General features: G+C 43.0%; 1 protein-coding gene across 4 annotated transcripts in view; it reads left to right on the plus strand.

The window, feature by feature from the left end:
- The window catches only part of LOC137194256 (probable E3 ubiquitin-protein ligase HECTD4), a 37,364-nt gene that overhangs the window by 7,195 nt on the left and 13,899 nt on the right, over positions 1-16,270 (plus strand). For 2 of the 4 annotated variants that reach the window (XM_067605984.1, XM_067606003.1), the window contains exons 3-45: positions 1,071-1,160; positions 1,251-1,378; positions 2,216-2,324; positions 3,184-3,322; positions 3,588-3,758; positions 3,866-4,058; positions 4,179-4,340; positions 4,688-4,801; positions 4,915-5,055; positions 5,146-5,381; positions 5,481-5,623; positions 5,752-5,822; positions 5,916-6,021; positions 6,176-6,296; positions 6,404-6,532; positions 6,918-7,042; positions 7,485-7,638; positions 7,733-7,836; positions 8,019-8,217; positions 8,319-8,438; positions 8,537-8,641; positions 8,730-8,893; positions 9,111-9,356; positions 9,851-10,043; positions 10,254-10,358; positions 10,468-10,560; positions 10,648-10,816; positions 11,043-11,178; positions 11,279-11,423; positions 11,539-11,705; positions 11,861-12,007; positions 12,102-12,286; positions 13,031-13,184; positions 13,291-13,571; positions 13,749-13,935; positions 14,033-14,114; positions 14,252-14,454; positions 14,633-14,768; positions 14,974-15,156; positions 15,316-15,480; positions 15,568-15,737; positions 15,876-15,991; positions 16,128-16,231. In XM_067605984.1, the coding sequence (XP_067462085.1) occupies positions 1,071-1,160; positions 1,251-1,378; positions 2,216-2,324; positions 3,184-3,322; positions 3,588-3,758; positions 3,866-4,058; positions 4,179-4,340; positions 4,688-4,801; positions 4,915-5,055; positions 5,146-5,381; positions 5,481-5,623; positions 5,752-5,822; positions 5,916-6,021; positions 6,176-6,296; positions 6,404-6,532; positions 6,918-7,042; positions 7,485-7,638; positions 7,733-7,836; positions 8,019-8,217; positions 8,319-8,438; positions 8,537-8,641; positions 8,730-8,893; positions 9,111-9,356; positions 9,851-10,043; positions 10,254-10,358; positions 10,468-10,560; positions 10,648-10,816; positions 11,043-11,178; positions 11,279-11,423; positions 11,539-11,705; positions 11,861-12,007; positions 12,102-12,286; positions 13,031-13,184; positions 13,291-13,571; positions 13,749-13,935; positions 14,033-14,114; positions 14,252-14,454; positions 14,633-14,768; positions 14,974-15,156; positions 15,316-15,480; positions 15,568-15,737; positions 15,876-15,991; positions 16,128-16,231 (6,391 nt within the window). The remainder of the gene's footprint in view (positions 1-1,070; positions 1,161-1,250; positions 1,379-2,215; positions 2,325-3,183; positions 3,323-3,587; positions 3,759-3,865; positions 4,059-4,178; positions 4,341-4,687; positions 4,802-4,914; positions 5,056-5,145; positions 5,382-5,480; positions 5,624-5,751; positions 5,823-5,915; positions 6,022-6,175; positions 6,297-6,403; positions 6,533-6,917; positions 7,043-7,484; positions 7,639-7,732; positions 7,837-8,018; positions 8,218-8,318; positions 8,439-8,536; positions 8,642-8,729; positions 8,894-9,110; positions 9,357-9,850; positions 10,044-10,253; positions 10,359-10,467; positions 10,561-10,647; positions 10,817-11,042; positions 11,179-11,278; positions 11,424-11,538; positions 11,706-11,860; positions 12,008-12,101; positions 12,287-13,030; positions 13,185-13,290; positions 13,572-13,748; positions 13,936-14,032; positions 14,115-14,251; positions 14,455-14,632; positions 14,769-14,973; positions 15,157-15,315; positions 15,481-15,567; positions 15,738-15,875; positions 15,992-16,127; positions 16,232-16,270) is intronic. The other 2 variants (XM_067605994.1, XM_067606012.1) reach the window with 1 other exon arrangement.

Genomic DNA, 16,270 nt, shown 5'->3' on the forward strand with positions numbered 1-16,270 from the left:
TCCAGCCAGTCACATGCATGGGGCAACAGCAGGGGCCTTTGGGCGATATGGGGCCCTACTGTATGCACCGTGTACCATATGGGGATTTTCTTCCTATACACAACAAAAGACAGTAAACTCATGATTGTAATATAAAGGGTTTTATATTAATGTATTTTTTTTGTCACCTAGCCCATAGAAGAGTAGATTGAGCTTATTTTTTTTGCATTTGAGCCTGACCTCTGGCTTCTGCTGGTGACAACTGATCTTGACTTGTCAAAACCAGAACTCTCCACTCTTTGTTCAGCCTCTGTTGAGGCTGAGAGCTCTTTGTTGTGGGGAACCATCCAGCCCTGGTGCCTTTTTTACAGACAGTGGGAGCTAATTAAAGAGCTATCAGGTCTACTCCCCCCCCACCCCCCACCCCCCACTCCCACTTCTGATGCAGTCGCTTAGTAAATTCACTATGTGCGGGGTTAAGTAAGCAAGCAAGTAGACTGTGTAGCCACATGCTTTGATATCAGATGTTGACAAGGTGTTTACATACGCCGGTTGAGAGGGGGACACTGACACATGACTCATTTGTGTTGTCTATCACTTGCGGAACATGTAAACACTGAATCAAACATATGTTCCTCTACAGCACATGGCAGAATCCTCCTGGATTGTATCATACATACTTAGTGCCATGTGATATGGTTAGTTTAAAAACTGATATTGTAATCTATGACATGTTGTTATCCATCCTTCCATTTTCTTTTTATTTCCAGTTGAGGATGTTATCTGAAGTGGCACTGACAAACCAAAATGTATTTATTTTTTTGGCCCAAGAGAATGGCAGAGTAAGATCTTCTCTGTGAATATAGAATTTCCTCAATGTGCTCTGTTAATAGTTAAGTCTAAGATGAGGCGAAGCAGTAAATGAACACTGCACATTTATTCAGATTAAAAATAAATATTGCATTATAATTCCCAGCACATTAATCAAGCCAGGCATGATTCAACTTATGGTCTCAGAAAGGCGTAACAATGAGCTTTCACTTTTGTTTCATACTGATGCTTCCTCACTAACCTTCCAAACTATTTTCCAGGGGATCTCTGAAGACCTTCATCCACACAGTTCACCTGCTGCAGAAACAAACTGATCTGGGCCAGCTCCCTGTGTCAGATGTCCTGTACAGGTTAGGATATGACTTTGGTTCACCTGATAATAATGATGATTATTAGTGACTTTCTAGACATGTAACCATCCTGCATCTCTCCTGCTTCAGACTTTTACTCTTGGAAGGAGGCCCAGGCTCTCCATCCTGCCTCTTGGGGGGGAAACACAGTGTGTCCTGGGGTTTTGAGGACATGCTACCTACACCTGATAATTCTGCTGGAGGAGCGGAGAGTAAAGGTAAAAACCCTTCGAATGTACTTTTGAAACCGTTTACTGATATCTTTCAGTGATGGCTATCATGTTTGCCCCGTGTTGTGTGCTTTACTTCTACATTTGTAAAACCAAAAGATTTGAAGAGTAGGTCACAGCAGGTGCAGGTCTGTCATGTGCTGGAATTATGTCTTGCCTACATACTGTATCTAGTTGTCTGGCTTGTGGATTGTAGAGAGGACTATGCTTGTCTTACTTGCCATCATAATACTGTCGTCCTTTCTGATTTATTTATTCACCTTTAGATTATTTATAATTCACTTTTTCTGAAGTGCATACCATGAAATGTTTGAAACCCCAACAAAGATGGATGGAGGAGAGTGCATTACCTTGTAAAAGGCTTAGTTGGCCTCATTTCCCTGTATGTTATATGAATACATATAGTGAAAACATTCAGGCTTATGGTGAAAATAGTGATAGGAGTTGTGACTGTGAGAGGTTCAGGGGATGAAGCAGAGGAGGAGATAGAGATGACTCATTCTAGAGCTATCGATTAGCTGACCTTGTAGAGTGACGGAAGCTGATCAGGGCCATGAAGCAAGTTTGCATATTTATATTTAAAGCTAACCTGACATTAGACCAGCCCTGAGTCTGTTTGCCTTTATCTCTGCAAGCAACGCAATCCTTAAATTTGAAAAACCAAGCAAAGTAAACAGACGCCTCTGCCTTGTTTAGCATCCTAATTCTCTCACCTGGTTTTGTCGACTCCTTTTTTGATCCCTCCCTCTACTTTTCATCCCAATCATCTGTCTTGTGTCCGTCATTACCCTCCTTTTGAATCCTTTTTGTCCCCGTGTCTCGCAGACACTGACCTGGGGCGCTGTCTAGCCACAGACGGGCTCTATCTGTATACCACTAACTCCTCTGGGAGAGGACTCAGCAAGCTGGGCTCTGGCTTACATGGAACACTGAGGTAATATGACACTCCCTCCCGCCTGCCTTTCTTTATCCGCAGCATTCAGAGAATAGCAAAAGAGAAAGACAGAAAGAGAGAGTGAAGCACTAAAAATATCCCTCATGACTTACTCATCCCAAAGAAACAGTAGGGCTAAATATTTCTTGGACTGTCTTAAACTGATATCTGCAACACACAATCACATCCTCCCTAGCGGTCTTTGATTGACTCAGTTGATTTTAAAAGACACAAAAGGGCATTGTGTGCCCTGCATCTTAATTCCATACTGTGGTAGCAAATTACCCAATTTGCAAGCCAAAGGCAGCTTCCTTCCACAATGTGTTTTTAGAATTCAGAGGGCCCAGAGTTCACTTCTTTCACTTGTAGTATTGCTTGCAGAAAAGATTCATGTGCCAGTTTTAGGCCCGTGAGTTTGATAATTGTATGCTAGAAGTATCTCTAGGAACCAAAATTAAATGACCTACAGCAACTTGCACAATTCTTAGCAATGGCCTACAAACAACTTGATTTATAGACCTATAATTGCTTTTAACCGGCACGCCAAAGCTGTTCTTGAAGGATATATAGTTCTCTGAATTAATTGTCACGGTCAGCACTGAATAGGGTAAACAGGATGCTTAATTCCGTGGAACGAAGTGGGAATTTAATGACTGCATAGAATTTAAACACAATCAATTTGTAGATAATGTATACATGTAATGTGATGTGATTTTTTTTGTTGCTACTTAACTCAATTTATTTACTTTACTCTCAAGTGTCTCAACTGCATCTCTGACAAAAATGTCCATCTTTTAAATAGGAAAATGGAGTATTTAAATTGTACAGAAATGAATGCAGTGTGTTTGTGTTTGTGCAGGGGTTTTGTGTACTGTCGAAATGAAGAGTTGGAGCCCGGGTGGGTGGTGTTTAGCAGTGGTCGCCTCCTCCATCGTCCCTCCTCCTTTGATGCCAAGTCTCATCAGCTGTGCCAGGTCATTGACCCCTTCACCCTCCAGGTACCGTTCCGTTATGCCACTATTTTATATTAGATTTGAAATCATTTACTATATTTTACATGGTCTGTCTTGTATCATTTTCAAAATGCAGAATTGGGAATAGTATGGACATGCATACAGTATATGAATGAATTTATATAAAAGCAGTGTTCAGACTAATTGTGACCATGCAGGGATGTGGTCTCATTAAATCCAGCTCTTAAAAATTCTGTTGAAATTCAAGTGTAGCCATAACCCAAGCTAATGTTCACTGTTACATTTTCAGGTGTGCCAGATTGTGCCCATGCCAGCCCATCACTTCCCGGTGGGCAGCAGCATGACCACGCTGCACCTCTGCTCAGATGGAACCTACCTGTATTGGGTCTGGTCCCCAGCCAGTCTCAACGAGAAGACACAGAAAGGCCACTCTGTCTTCATGGATGTCTTTCACCTGTCGGTGAGAACCACATGCTCTCAGATATACAGTAGATTCATAGGTATTCCATTTGTTCATTACCATATTTCCATATTTGATGTTTTTTGTCCCCCGTGTCCATGGTGCAGACACAGACAGGGTTGTGCGTCGCAGACATCTTGCAGGAGAGGGTTATTCTAACTCGCAAGGAAGGCGAGTCTTCCAAGTGCTTGAATGAACTTCTCTTGAGTCGAATGTCACGCTTCCGGGCCTCCCATTCTGCCACATTGGCTGCTCTCACAGGCTCTGCCATCACCAACACTGTCAAAGAAGAACAGTCGGGTAATTCATTAGCAGAATATAGTCATCAAGAAATGATATATGCCTTATGGTGCAATTAATGTGATCCTTATGGTTATCAAACCTTTTCGTATCTTACATTCCTTTTTCACTTTTTCATAGCTGTCAACACTAGCTGTGGACTCCCTCTGAAGACTCTAAGAAAGACCCCAATGTATGTGTGTGGAACATATCTAGTGATGCTGGTCTCACCTCCTGGTGTATCTGGGAGCTCTGCCACACGCTCCCTGTTTGGGGGTACCAGCAGCCTGTCCTCGCTCAAAAGTAAGAGCACACACAGACATTCCTGCCAGTTTCCTATAGTATACTTTGAGTTTTCACATCAAGTTTAGCTGTTAGTAGATATCAAATGTTTTGATTATAGTCTGATTTCTGGTAGAAGTCCTAAGTGAGGAATCATGATATACAGTTATAGCTATCAAGTTTGAGTGCATTACATAGTTAAATGTAGCAAAGATAACATTTTAGTATAGACCCTTACAAGCACCTGTGAAATACTGCAAATTACATAATTAATGATTTAAAAATTTGGTGGTGAAAACCAAAAGAACTGCAATGTTTTGGACTATATTGTCAATGATGAGTCAACTTTACTTTTCCTTTTTGTCCAGTTTTAGCCTCCAGCCTGGTCTTTAACCTGGCTGATGGTCAGTTCAGCAGCCGCGCAGACCTCATTGATGCTCCTGGCAGTTCTCTAGGCAGGGGAGCCCAGGTGGCAGGGCTAGGTGAGCTAAGCTTTTGTCACATTGGACTGCTATATGTTCAATTTATATAGGATAGTCATATACTCCATTTTTTAGCCAACTGACATTTATTTTTCTGACATGTTGCTTTGTAGGAGCATGTTACGATGCACTGAACAACTTGATCTGGACCTGCTCCAGTGATTACATAGATCAGTGGTGCAACCCTGGGAACCAAGCCTTTCATCATGTGTGCCATAGGCTCGGAGTGAGCCATGTCATCAAAGAACCCAAAGGTAGACGAAAACTACCCTGAAACCACCAGAGACTCTTAAAATGAGGTCAAAGAAGAGATGTGATCATTTGTTTTACTTGTCCTTTCACAGAGGAAACCGTGACCACTGGCGAGGTGATCAACCAGCTACTTCATCATGTGGGTGCTATGTGTATCCACCAGCTCAATCTGTTGGCAGCCAGCAGCAACAGCCTGCCCCTCGGAGCCCTGCTAGGCAAACAACATCCCATAGAGGCCCGTCACTTCAGCAGCATCTGTGACATTATGGAGAAGGCCATGGTCAACGGAGATACCTGCATCATCCGCTGTATTTTGGTCGTGTTCCAGGTCAGTTTTATGCGCAGCTGGTGACAGCTTTTATATATATATATATATGTATCATTTGAGTTAGTTCATTTATTTCTTGGTGTTGTCTGTCTTCTCCAGGTTGTGTTTAGGTTTTTCAATCCTCAGTCAGAGCAGAACAGGGAGAGTGTGCGACGGTCAGGTCTACTCCTGTGGCAGCTACTCATGGCTCCAGTTGATCAGATAGGAGCAGAGATCCAGAGAGAGGTGTGCCTGGCCATTAGGTGAGTTTAACATGTAATTAATACCAAATATAGTCTACTATATATATGAAAATAACAGTTAAAATGGTGTTTTATATAACCAGTGATAAAAATTATATTCAAATCTTTGTTTTCCTCTCTGTCTGTAGCTCAGGCCTGAATACTTTGTATCAGGGGGAGGCTGAACTCAACAAACTGCTGAAACTAGTTCTAACTGAAGGTGACTATTAAAGACATTGATTTTAATAAAACTGTCACTTTCAACTTTTTTTGTGAAAGTTACTTACATGGTGTGTGTTTGTGTGATATTCAGGTGAAAGGAACAGTGGCCTCTCTCAACTTCGTGATGTCATCCTTACCAACTTGGCAGACCAACTGCAGAAGAATAGATTTGGAAGTGAAGAAGATGACCACTACAGGTAAGCAGCAACCCCTTAACTATATGGTGCAATATAATTTTTATAATTATGCGTTTGATAATTAGCATAGTACAATGTCATGTATTAGCTTAAAAACCTAAGTTAGGTCCCTATAATTATCTAATTATTTAAGGTGTCTCTCTCTCTTTTACAGACTGAGTGATGAGCTGCTGCATTGTATCCTCAAGACAGTAGTCCGGGAATCCTGTCTCGTCATTACCAAATGTCAGACTGTCGCCCGAGACGACTTCCAGAAACTGCTCTCCACTGTGCCAGTATGCATATCTGTTCAGCAGCACTAAATGCCATCTGTGCTTACCACGATCACATGGTTTGTCTGAGTGCACTCGTACCAATTTGACATGGTTTTCCCTCTCTGTAGGTGGTCTCACCTTGTCTGCGCTACCTCATGGCTGTTCAGAACCACCTTCTCAGTAACACCATTCTTATCCGTCCAGATGATAACGACGACAGTGACAGCTCCCTACAAGGGGAAACAATGAAGGTACAGGTAAACATCCCCTTTAATACCCCTACCTCTGTCCTCGTGGAGTCTGTCTGCCTGACTGTCGGTGAGAGAGCAACCCACAAAACGGAGCAATGGGACATGGATATTCTTTTGTGCTCATTGCGGTTTTATCTATATCAGCTTACAGTGCTATATTATCTAAGGATGTGTTATTTTTAAATATTGCTTATAATGGTTGTCGATAAAAGGATGAAAGCAGCTTAGATTGTGCTTCTAATATGGAGGGTTTTTTTAATTTACAGACATAAAAATAAAGTAGTGATGTGTGTACACCTTTGATATTGCATGAAAGAGATACTGTATGATCACTTAAAATCTTGGAAACAGTGTTACCGAAGTGTGGGCATATTCTGTGTGTGGTCCTCAGGAGCTGCAAAGCAGCATCCTGTCCCTAGCAACCAAGATCCTGGTGGGATGTGATGAGGTGCTGGAGACACTGCAGCAGGTGACCACAGCTCTCATCAACAGCGACATCCCTGACAGGGAAACCAGGTGAACTTTTAACTCCACTTTAAATTAGCTTTGCAGGGCAGGAAAATTATCTTATAGGTCAACCAGCCACACACATACCGCATGAGCAGATGTTTTTTCTTTTTGTTTTGTTTTTTAAGTTAATCTGTGCCGTCAACTGTATGAAACCGTAATGTAACTGACAAAATTAAATAACAGACATTTGTTTGCTTATGGGGCTCTAATGCACAATTTCACAGTGAAACAAGATTTAAGTAAGCCAGAGTAATGCTGCAGCCTCCTCAAAAAACCTGAGTGAGTGCACAAAAAATCATTTATGGCCGTAGTTTTTTTTGTTTTGTTTTGGTTTTTTTTTAAATCACATTGGCTGGTGATAATTTTCCACCCTGCTTTTATTTTAACACCTCAACCTACCTAATCTCTCTTATTGTCAGATACATCACCTGTTGCTTTTTATCCTCAGGTTGAAAGGCCTGGAACAGGTAACCAAGGCCACCATGCTGGGGCACCTGCTGCCAGTGTTGCTCACCTCTCTGATGCACCCCAACCTGCAGACCCTAACACTCGCTGACGCCCTCATGCCTCAGTTAGTCCAGCTGGTCCTCTACACAAGCCAGGTTGGAGTCTTGCCAGTCCAAAAGACAAAAACGTTTTTCCTTGAGTAGGAAAAGCAGTCATCACTAAAGAATCTTTCCACACTCTGTTTTCCAGACTGCCCTGTTACTAAAGACTCAGTCTCCACTTTTCACTGAAGAGCTTCCACTCATGGGTGGCTCTCTAGGGCAGGGGGCAAAGGCATCTGCTGCTGATGACAAGTAAGTTCTCAGAAGGTCCACCAAAAAGATTGTCAATCCTTAATCGATCTGATTACATATTGAAGCCCTTTCTGCATAATTTTGTATTCTAATGAGATACATCTGATTTTATCCTGATTATAGCAGGGTATCAGAAAAATGTATCAGTTGTGATCTGTTTGTATCCTTATTCTTAATATTAGAATTCTTGATGAACGTGAGGAGCCAGGTTTCCTGACTGGACTGAAGATCCCTGCCCCATGGGCTGCTGGGAAGACAGTAGAGACTGTGCATCCTGTGCGAGACAACTATAAGTTCAAGGAGACTGTACACATCCCAGGAGCCCGCTGTCTGTACCTTCGTTTTGATTCCCGCTGCTCTTCACAGTATGACTACGACAAGGTATTGATTCTCACAGTACGCTGCAGGCTAAATGGCATTCATCCGTTTGTAGCTGTTACATGCATTTTGTGCCACTCTAAACGTATTCTGTAATATTTTAGTTGGTTATCTACGCTGGTCCCAACACAAACAGTCGTAAAGTAACAGAATATGGAGGAAACACTCTGGGATATGGCAGTCGCAGTGTCTTGGGGACAGGATGGCCCAAAGACCTTGTCAAGGTAAAAGAAGCTGTATAGCACATAGACAGATTGAGCACAAACACACACAGCGAAGCACAGTCTTGAAGAGCTACATTTATTTTCTTGTCCCGCTGTAGGTTGAAGGTGACACCGTGACCTTTTCCTTTGAGATGAGAAGTGGGCGTGAACACAACACCCCTGATAAAGCCATGTGGGGGTTCTCCTGCACTGTCAGGGCTCAGGTAAAACATGGTAACATTGGCATGTCCCAGTTTGGAACATAATGCACAACAGATTATTCTGAAAATGTTCTTGTGGTTTTGATTACAGGAGTCATCCGAGGATGTCTCTGGAGGCCTTCCCTTCCTGGCAGACCTTGCACTCGGCCTGTCAGTGCTAGCCTGCTCAATGCTCCGCATTCTGTATAATGGGCCGGAGGTGACAAGAGAGGAGGATGCTTGCCATGATTTGCTCTGTTCAAAGCTCCTGCAAAGGTGACACAGCTAAATAAAAATAGCCTAAAAACTCCACCCAGGTATCGATTGTCAATGTGATAAATATTGTACAATATGAGAATTAAAACATATCTTCAGTGGTTTGTAGGGGAACACAACAAGTACATGTATACTATATTATCCACATTTATAAGGAGAGGGGGGAAACCTTCTAAAAGAATGCAGATTTGTGACAACCTTTGTTTTTTTTCCTCAGGTGTCAGTGGCAAGTGGAAGCAAACGGTGCAATCTCTCCTGCCCTCACACCCAGCCCCTCACCTCTGCCCCTGACCATTGAGGAGGACCGGGAGTTCACCTACCCCTCTGATGTGCTCATTCCACCCCCAGGCCTTATGCCAGGGGCCTACTTTGATTTGCCTCGTATACGCCTGCCCCCTGGCATCATGGGTAGACTACGAGAGGTGTCTGGAAGGGCTCGACCACAGTTTCGTCCTAGCATCAAGTAAGAGGGAGGGTCATGCTATCACAGTATAAGTGTTTGCATGTAACATCGCAATGATCACTCCTCCTGAGTGGCAAATATTCAACATCTGCCATTAAGGCATTCACATGTATTAAAACCTAGAAAACACTTCTAAAATGGCAAAGCTAAGGAGGAGCCAAGCATTATTAAGGGATACTTTCTACATAACTTAAACTAACTAAGTTCACAGTTTTCTCAATGAGTGTGAGAAAATCAAAATATTTTTTTCAAACCTGTCCACAGTTGATCAGAATATGTTTGAAGTCCTTGTGATTGTGGTTGCCTTTGTTCGTTTTCCTCTCAGTGTTGCAGCAATACTTTGTTTGGTTAGTTTGTTTGCATTTTTTTTTTTTTTTTGGTAAGGAAGGTGATATCACTTGAAAAAGTTTTAAGCTTATGCATACCCTCAATATAGTCAAACTGTTTTCTTGTCAAAAGCATAACTTCTACACTTAACTATTTTTTTCTTGAAGGGAGGTGATCAGGCCAGATGTTATGGAGGAGGTTATTGTATCATGTGTCATAAAACATCTAAGCCTGGTGGATGCTCTCCAGTCACTCGTCAACTATCAGTACCGTGAGGATCACGTAGAGGAGTATGACCTGGTCTGTAAGATCATGGCTGAGACCTTCAAGAAGATCAATGCAATGGAGCGTCAGCTGCAGGTGAGCTACTGTCATAAACTTACTAAAAAAAGAAAATATGAGAGTATTACTAAAAACACCAGAACAGGTTATGTCAGTAGATTATGTTATTAAGGTTAAGGTTGTCCAAAGGACCCAAGTTTAGCTAACAAAAGTAAATTGAGCTACCAACCTGAACAGCACCAATAAGTGTCTAACTCTGTGTCTAATTATCTTCTGTGTTGCTTTCAGAGTGTAGCAGAACTGGAGCAGAAGTGGCAGAATGAGGCAGAGGAGGCCCAGCAGGGAAAACTAGAGAACAACACTCCGTTCTTTCACGACTACCACTTTTTTGAGGTACTGTGCCCCATACACACTTTACAACTTTTTCTCAAGAGATTATAGTGTTACCACTACAATTTGCTGCGATATTCATGATTTATTTATTTATTTTCTTTTGTGCCAGAACAAAATTAAGGAGCTGGAACTACTTTGCTCCCTAAAGGAGGTCCCACTTGATTTTAGTGACTTGGAGAATGTTGTTCTTGCATTGAGGCAAGTAATTTGAAATAAATTAGTACAACACCACCTGGGTAGTCATGGGTCAGTCCATGCTGTAACATTATGCATCTGCACCAACAGGGAGAAGTTCTTTCAGGAGGTAAACACCATGCACCTCAGAAGTAGCACCCCACTGGCTAAAACTAAGGCACTGGTGAAGAGTCTGATGAACCGCACAGAGCTGCTGCTACATGTAACCATCGCTCCACATTGCAGAAGTCTGACCACCACACCTGCTGGCACACCAGGGACAGGTACACATCATCTTTTTATCAGTTTTCTTCCGTTAATAATTAATTACTAAACTAACCCTTGTGGGACTGCAGAATCGGGATTAGAGACTTGTTCTGTTGTCTCTATTGATTCAATTGACAAAGCGGTCTGAATTTAATGTATCACAGGTTTTATTTCTGTGTATCAATGTTTCCATCACTCAGTGTTCTCTAGTGACTTATTTTCAATTGTCATTTTTTGTGTCAGCCTCTAAGTCAGTGTCAGATGCCAAGACTGTGATGCCCATGGTGAAGCAGCCTGTCTTCCTGCGTAGCATGTCTGCACCCTCTGACTTGGAGATGATTGCTAACCAAGACTTGGAATTTACACACGCTACTCAAAGGTATTTCTCTATTTCTGCTTAATAGATTTAATGTTAGAGGCTTATTGGAATAAATCAAAGTTGAGTATATTCCTTTCCTTGTTTTCTTTTGTACCTGTAGGAGGCGACACCACCCTACCAGTCATCGCAGCAGCTCATTTACCCTGCTACAATCTCTGGCCATCGAGGACAGCCGTGACAAGCCAACATACAGTGTGCTGCTGGGACAGCTCTTTGCTTTTATTGGGACTACACCTGACCAGGCTGTTAGTCTGTTACTCATCACTCACTCCTTTTTTAACTGAGTTGTCTGTTGCCATATCTGCATGAGAATCATGGTAAATTCTGGTCTGACATTGAGATCTTTTATACCTTCTGTAGGTGTCAAGCAGCAGTTTCCTGTCTGCTGCGCAGACACGTTGGAGACGTGGCAGCACACGGAAGCAGGCACTTGTTCATATGAGAGAATTACTCACTGCTGCTGTCAGAGTGGGTGGGGTCACCCACCTGGTGGGGCCTGTCACTATGGTACTGCAAGGAGGCCCAAGGTAAGAGAAGGGAGCTATAACCGCTATCTACCACAGTCCCACCCTACATACATACACACACACACACACACACAAACCCACAAAAACATTCTGATATACTCAGATAAAAATGTTTGATTGTGTGATTACTCTACACATCTGTGTTTGTGTCCCAGAATTGAGGAGCTGACCTGTGGTGGAATGGTAGAGCAGGTGCAGGAGGCCTTTGGAGAGACCATGACATCTGTAGTGTCACTGTGTGCGCGTTACCCTATTGCCTGTGCCAACAGTATTGGCTTGCTTTGCACAATCCCCTACACCAGGCAAGAGAATTCATTTTGCATTATTCCTCTTTTCATTTGTTCCTGTATTACCAGATGCACAAATTACCCTCATTTGTTATCTGTGTTACCATAGGAGTGAGGAGCAGTGCCTGGTTCGGAGTGGGCTGGTTCAGCTCATGGATAGTCTATGTAGCTTGAGTGGTCAAAGAGAATGCAGCTCAAACGAGAAGCAGACCAAAAAGCAGAAGGTGGCCACCATGGCCTGGGCTGCTTTCCAGGTGCTAGCCAACCGATGCATCGAGTGGGAGAAGGTCGAAGGTATCCAATCCAATCCAATCCACTTTAATTATATAGCACGATTTTAACAAACACAAGGTTTCCAAAGTGCTGCACAGCAAGATAAAAAAAAAAACAACACAATAAATAGCACAACAGAACACAATAAAATGATGAAGGACATAATAGGATGAAAGTAATAAAATAGGATAAAAACAAATAAAATAAAATAAATAAAGTGCACTGCTCACACAAGGTGCAACACGCTACATGGTGTCAAAAGCCAGAGAAAAGAGGTGGGTTTCAAGAAGAGATTTAGTAAGTAGTGAGACAGTAAGGAGGCCTGTCTAATGTGCAGCGGCAATCCATTCCACAGTTTTTGAGCTGCAACAGCAAATGCTTGTTCACCTCTGAGCTTAAGCCTAGCTTTAGGCACTGTCAGGAGCAGCTGGTCAGCTGACCTGAGAGAGCGCCTGGGAGTGTAGGGGTGCAGCAGCTCAGAGAGGTAAGGTGGGCTAGGCCATTCAAAGCTTTAAAAGCAAATAAAATAATTTTAAAATGAATCCTAAAATGGATGGGCAGCCAGTGGAGTGAAGCTAAAATAGGTGAAATGTGCTCATACTTGCTTGTATGTTAAGTTTATGGCTACTGACTCTGATCACATGTCAACAGCTATCAGGCAGGAATATATTTGTGTTGAAAAAAGTGTTAAATATCTAGTGCAGGCAAGAAGAACCTGGTATATTTTAATGATAGGTCAATAATCATTCGTCTTTCTCTTCATAGGTGGGTCTACAGATGCAGTGCACTCTGGTCTGGCACGGCAGGTGTCCAGCCTGCTAACCAATCACCTGGCCAGAGCCACTGAGTGCTGTGGGAATCAGGCAGCTGGCAATGATGCCTTACAGGATGTGCTCAGTCTGCTCAATGACCTTTCCAGGTAAATGTCATGTGTGTATATCACGTGCTTATTTATATCATGTTATGTGTATTGTCATGTATATGTGTGTATTTATATGGTGTATGTATTTGTTGTTGTATTCCAGGAGCCACATAGGAAAAGCTATTCTGAGCCAGCCAGCATGTGTTTCTAAGCTCTTGTCTCTGCTGCTTGACCAGAGACCTTCCCCAAAGCTGGTACTAATAATCCTGCAGCTATGCCGAGCTGCTCTGCCTCTCATGAGTGTGGAGGACTGTGGTAATGTGGCCCTGCCCTCATGGAGCTACTCTATTAACACACTAGATGCTGAGCAACAAGATGCTAGTGACCCTGCCTCGCGTATTGCTGCTTTGCTGCTAGCCAAGCTGGCAGACTATGTAGTACCAGGTTAGTCTTTCTCAACTTCGAGTACTGAATACATGTTTGTGGTGAGAGTGGAACTTGTAAGCTATAAGCTCTTTTGTTAAAAATTGAAATACCAAAAACATGTTAACTAGATAAGTATAGTCATGAGGATACTGTCTCCTGCTAATGCTTTTATTTACACTCTTACTTCTTTGCCAGGCTGCCAAACGCTGCTCTCCCCCAGCTCCTCTGAGCCAGACACTAGTCTGTCCCGAGCCAGCTCCAAAGGAGCTCTGAAGTCTGAGGATGTTGGGGAGGAGGGAGAAGCGGTTGATGGCAAGCTATCAATCTTCATTCACAAGAGAGAGGACCAGTCATCTCATGAGGTTTTACAACCACTTCTCAGGTAAGATTACCCCAAAAATCTTTTTTTTTTGTTTCACATTAGTGATCTTACTCTGGGTTTCTCTAACATCTGTTCTTCCACTCACTGTAAAATGCAGTAGCTCAGAGGGACGTCCTTTTCGGCTTGGCACTGGAGCAAACATGGAAAAGGTGGTCAAGATGGACAGAGACATGACTAAAGTAAGATCTTTGAAATGCTGAAAAAAACTGTACCCAGAATTTAAAAGCGTATATTCCCAATGTGAAAAGAAGTGTGTCTGTAGCTTTATTCAAAGCGCCATCCTTAGCTCTGCTGTCCTATTTTAAACCGTCTCTAGAGTGGAAGCTGTGAGGTGATCACAGAGGAAGCATCTGCTGCCCTGAGGAAGGCCAACAAGTGGGCCCAGTCCGGTCTGATAGTTAGTGTCGGTCCACCTGTGGAGACACTGGCCCAAGAGACTGCTGGAGGCATCACCACTGGTGACAAGAAGAAAACTGCTCAAACTGCTGTATGTAGGGACAGGAACGCTGACCTAGCCAGGTAAATAAACAAGTAGTCATATAATTACTATTTTTGCATACTGACACTGAGTGCGTGTGGATTTGTCTGTCTTTATAGGTAGATCAGTACACCATGTTTGGGTCAAAATGTGTCTGTGACAGACTTATTAGTCTTGAATGTGGTTTTGATATCTGACTGCAAAACTTGCATTCAACAGGTCAGACCCCGTCAGGCCATTCATCAGTGGCCATGTCGCCAACAGTATGGCTGCTGAGGTTATTGCTCTGCTGCATAGTCTGCTCACTGCTCCTGAGTCCAACACCGCTCAAATCTGGACCACCACTGCTGAAAAAGTAAAGGATTATCATGTTTCTACCTTCATAACAATTGTTTTCTAGGTAGTGGTAACTGATAACTTGCTACAAAGAAGTTTACTGGAGAGTTTTCAGTTATTTAATCATTTAAGAATTGATAGTTTATTCTGGCTGGCATGTATTTGAATCTATATGATGCTGTTTCTCTTAAACCTAATGCTTTCTCACTTGGGGTTTGTGGTAGGTGCTCTCCCGGGCGCTGATGTTCATCCCTCAGCTGGGGAAGTACGCTGAGAGTATATTGGAGAATGGGAGCAGCAGTGGCAGGAAACTGGCTAAGCTTCAGGCCATTGGCAGGCAGGCGGTTGCTGCACTCTGTGCCCTAGGTGGCTTCAAAGAAACCATTAAGATCGGCTCTGAGGTCCAGGTTAGTAAAGGGAGGCAAATCAGTGGAGATGCGATGCTCACGCATTGTCTCACATGTGCATAATTTGCGTTCTAGATAAAAGCACATCAACATGGCGTCATCTTTTTCATTGAAAGCGTTGACATGTTGAAATTGAAATGTGTTTCCTCTGCTCTGCAGGTGGTAGGTAAAGGAGTGCTGGGCAGCGTGGGCATAGTTATGTCCATCAATGAGCAGGAGGGCATTGCAACAGTAAAATTCCCCTCTTGCGAGTATAGGAAAGCTTGCAAAGCCTCAGATATCCTGACAGTACCTATATCACGCCTCTGTACACCCAGATCTGAGGTAAGAGCTCCAGCATCAAACACAACTGCAGACCTTCTTTTTATGCAAAGGAGTAGCCTGAATTTCACTTGTCTCTTTTTTGCTCAGGCACTCCCCCTGTACAAGCTGTCAATCACTGAAAAGGTGGTACAAGCAGTGCAGTCCATGCTTCTGCCACAAGAGGGCAGTCTCTCCATCCACACATCTCTACCAGCTACAGGAGATGGCTCCAGCCCGGTAATGGCTGCAGTTCGCTTGCTGGCTGAAATCAGAACCAGGTTAGTAAACAGTGATGTGAAGCCCTTTGACACTGTAACTCTTATCATATGATATAAGGATGTAGAAAATGCTATGGACGTTTGGGACCAAACCATAGAGTGAACAAAAATCACAAGGTTCTTGATTATATTTTTCAGGGCATGTTTGGTGATGGCACAGCTCCTGGAGGATAGCTCCTTCTGTGAAGAGTTCATCCAGCAGTGTCCTGCTGCTGTTGAGGTGCTCAACCTGGTTGCCCAAGAATGTAGCCCTGGTGAGAATACATACTGGCATATGAAATAATTTGAAGACCCCAAACCTCTCAATTACAAGATAATATATTTAGTTTGTATCACATCATACACTGTGTGGCAGCTGTGTGTCTGACAGAGTTGTGTCATCTTGTGCAGGGGAGCGCCTCGGCATGGTTGAGGCTCAGTGTGAAAGAGTGAGAATGCTTTACCGGGACTGTGCTCGGCCACCACCTCCACCACTGCAGACTGACAGACGCCAGGTGGGAGTTCAAATTTCTAGTATAGTTTTTGTTTTCATT

This window comes from Thunnus thynnus, chromosome 2, assembly GCF_963924715.1.
Source record: "Thunnus thynnus chromosome 2, fThuThy2.1, whole genome shotgun sequence".
Lineage (NCBI taxonomy): Eukaryota > Metazoa > Chordata > Actinopteri > Scombriformes > Scombridae > Thunnus > Thunnus thynnus.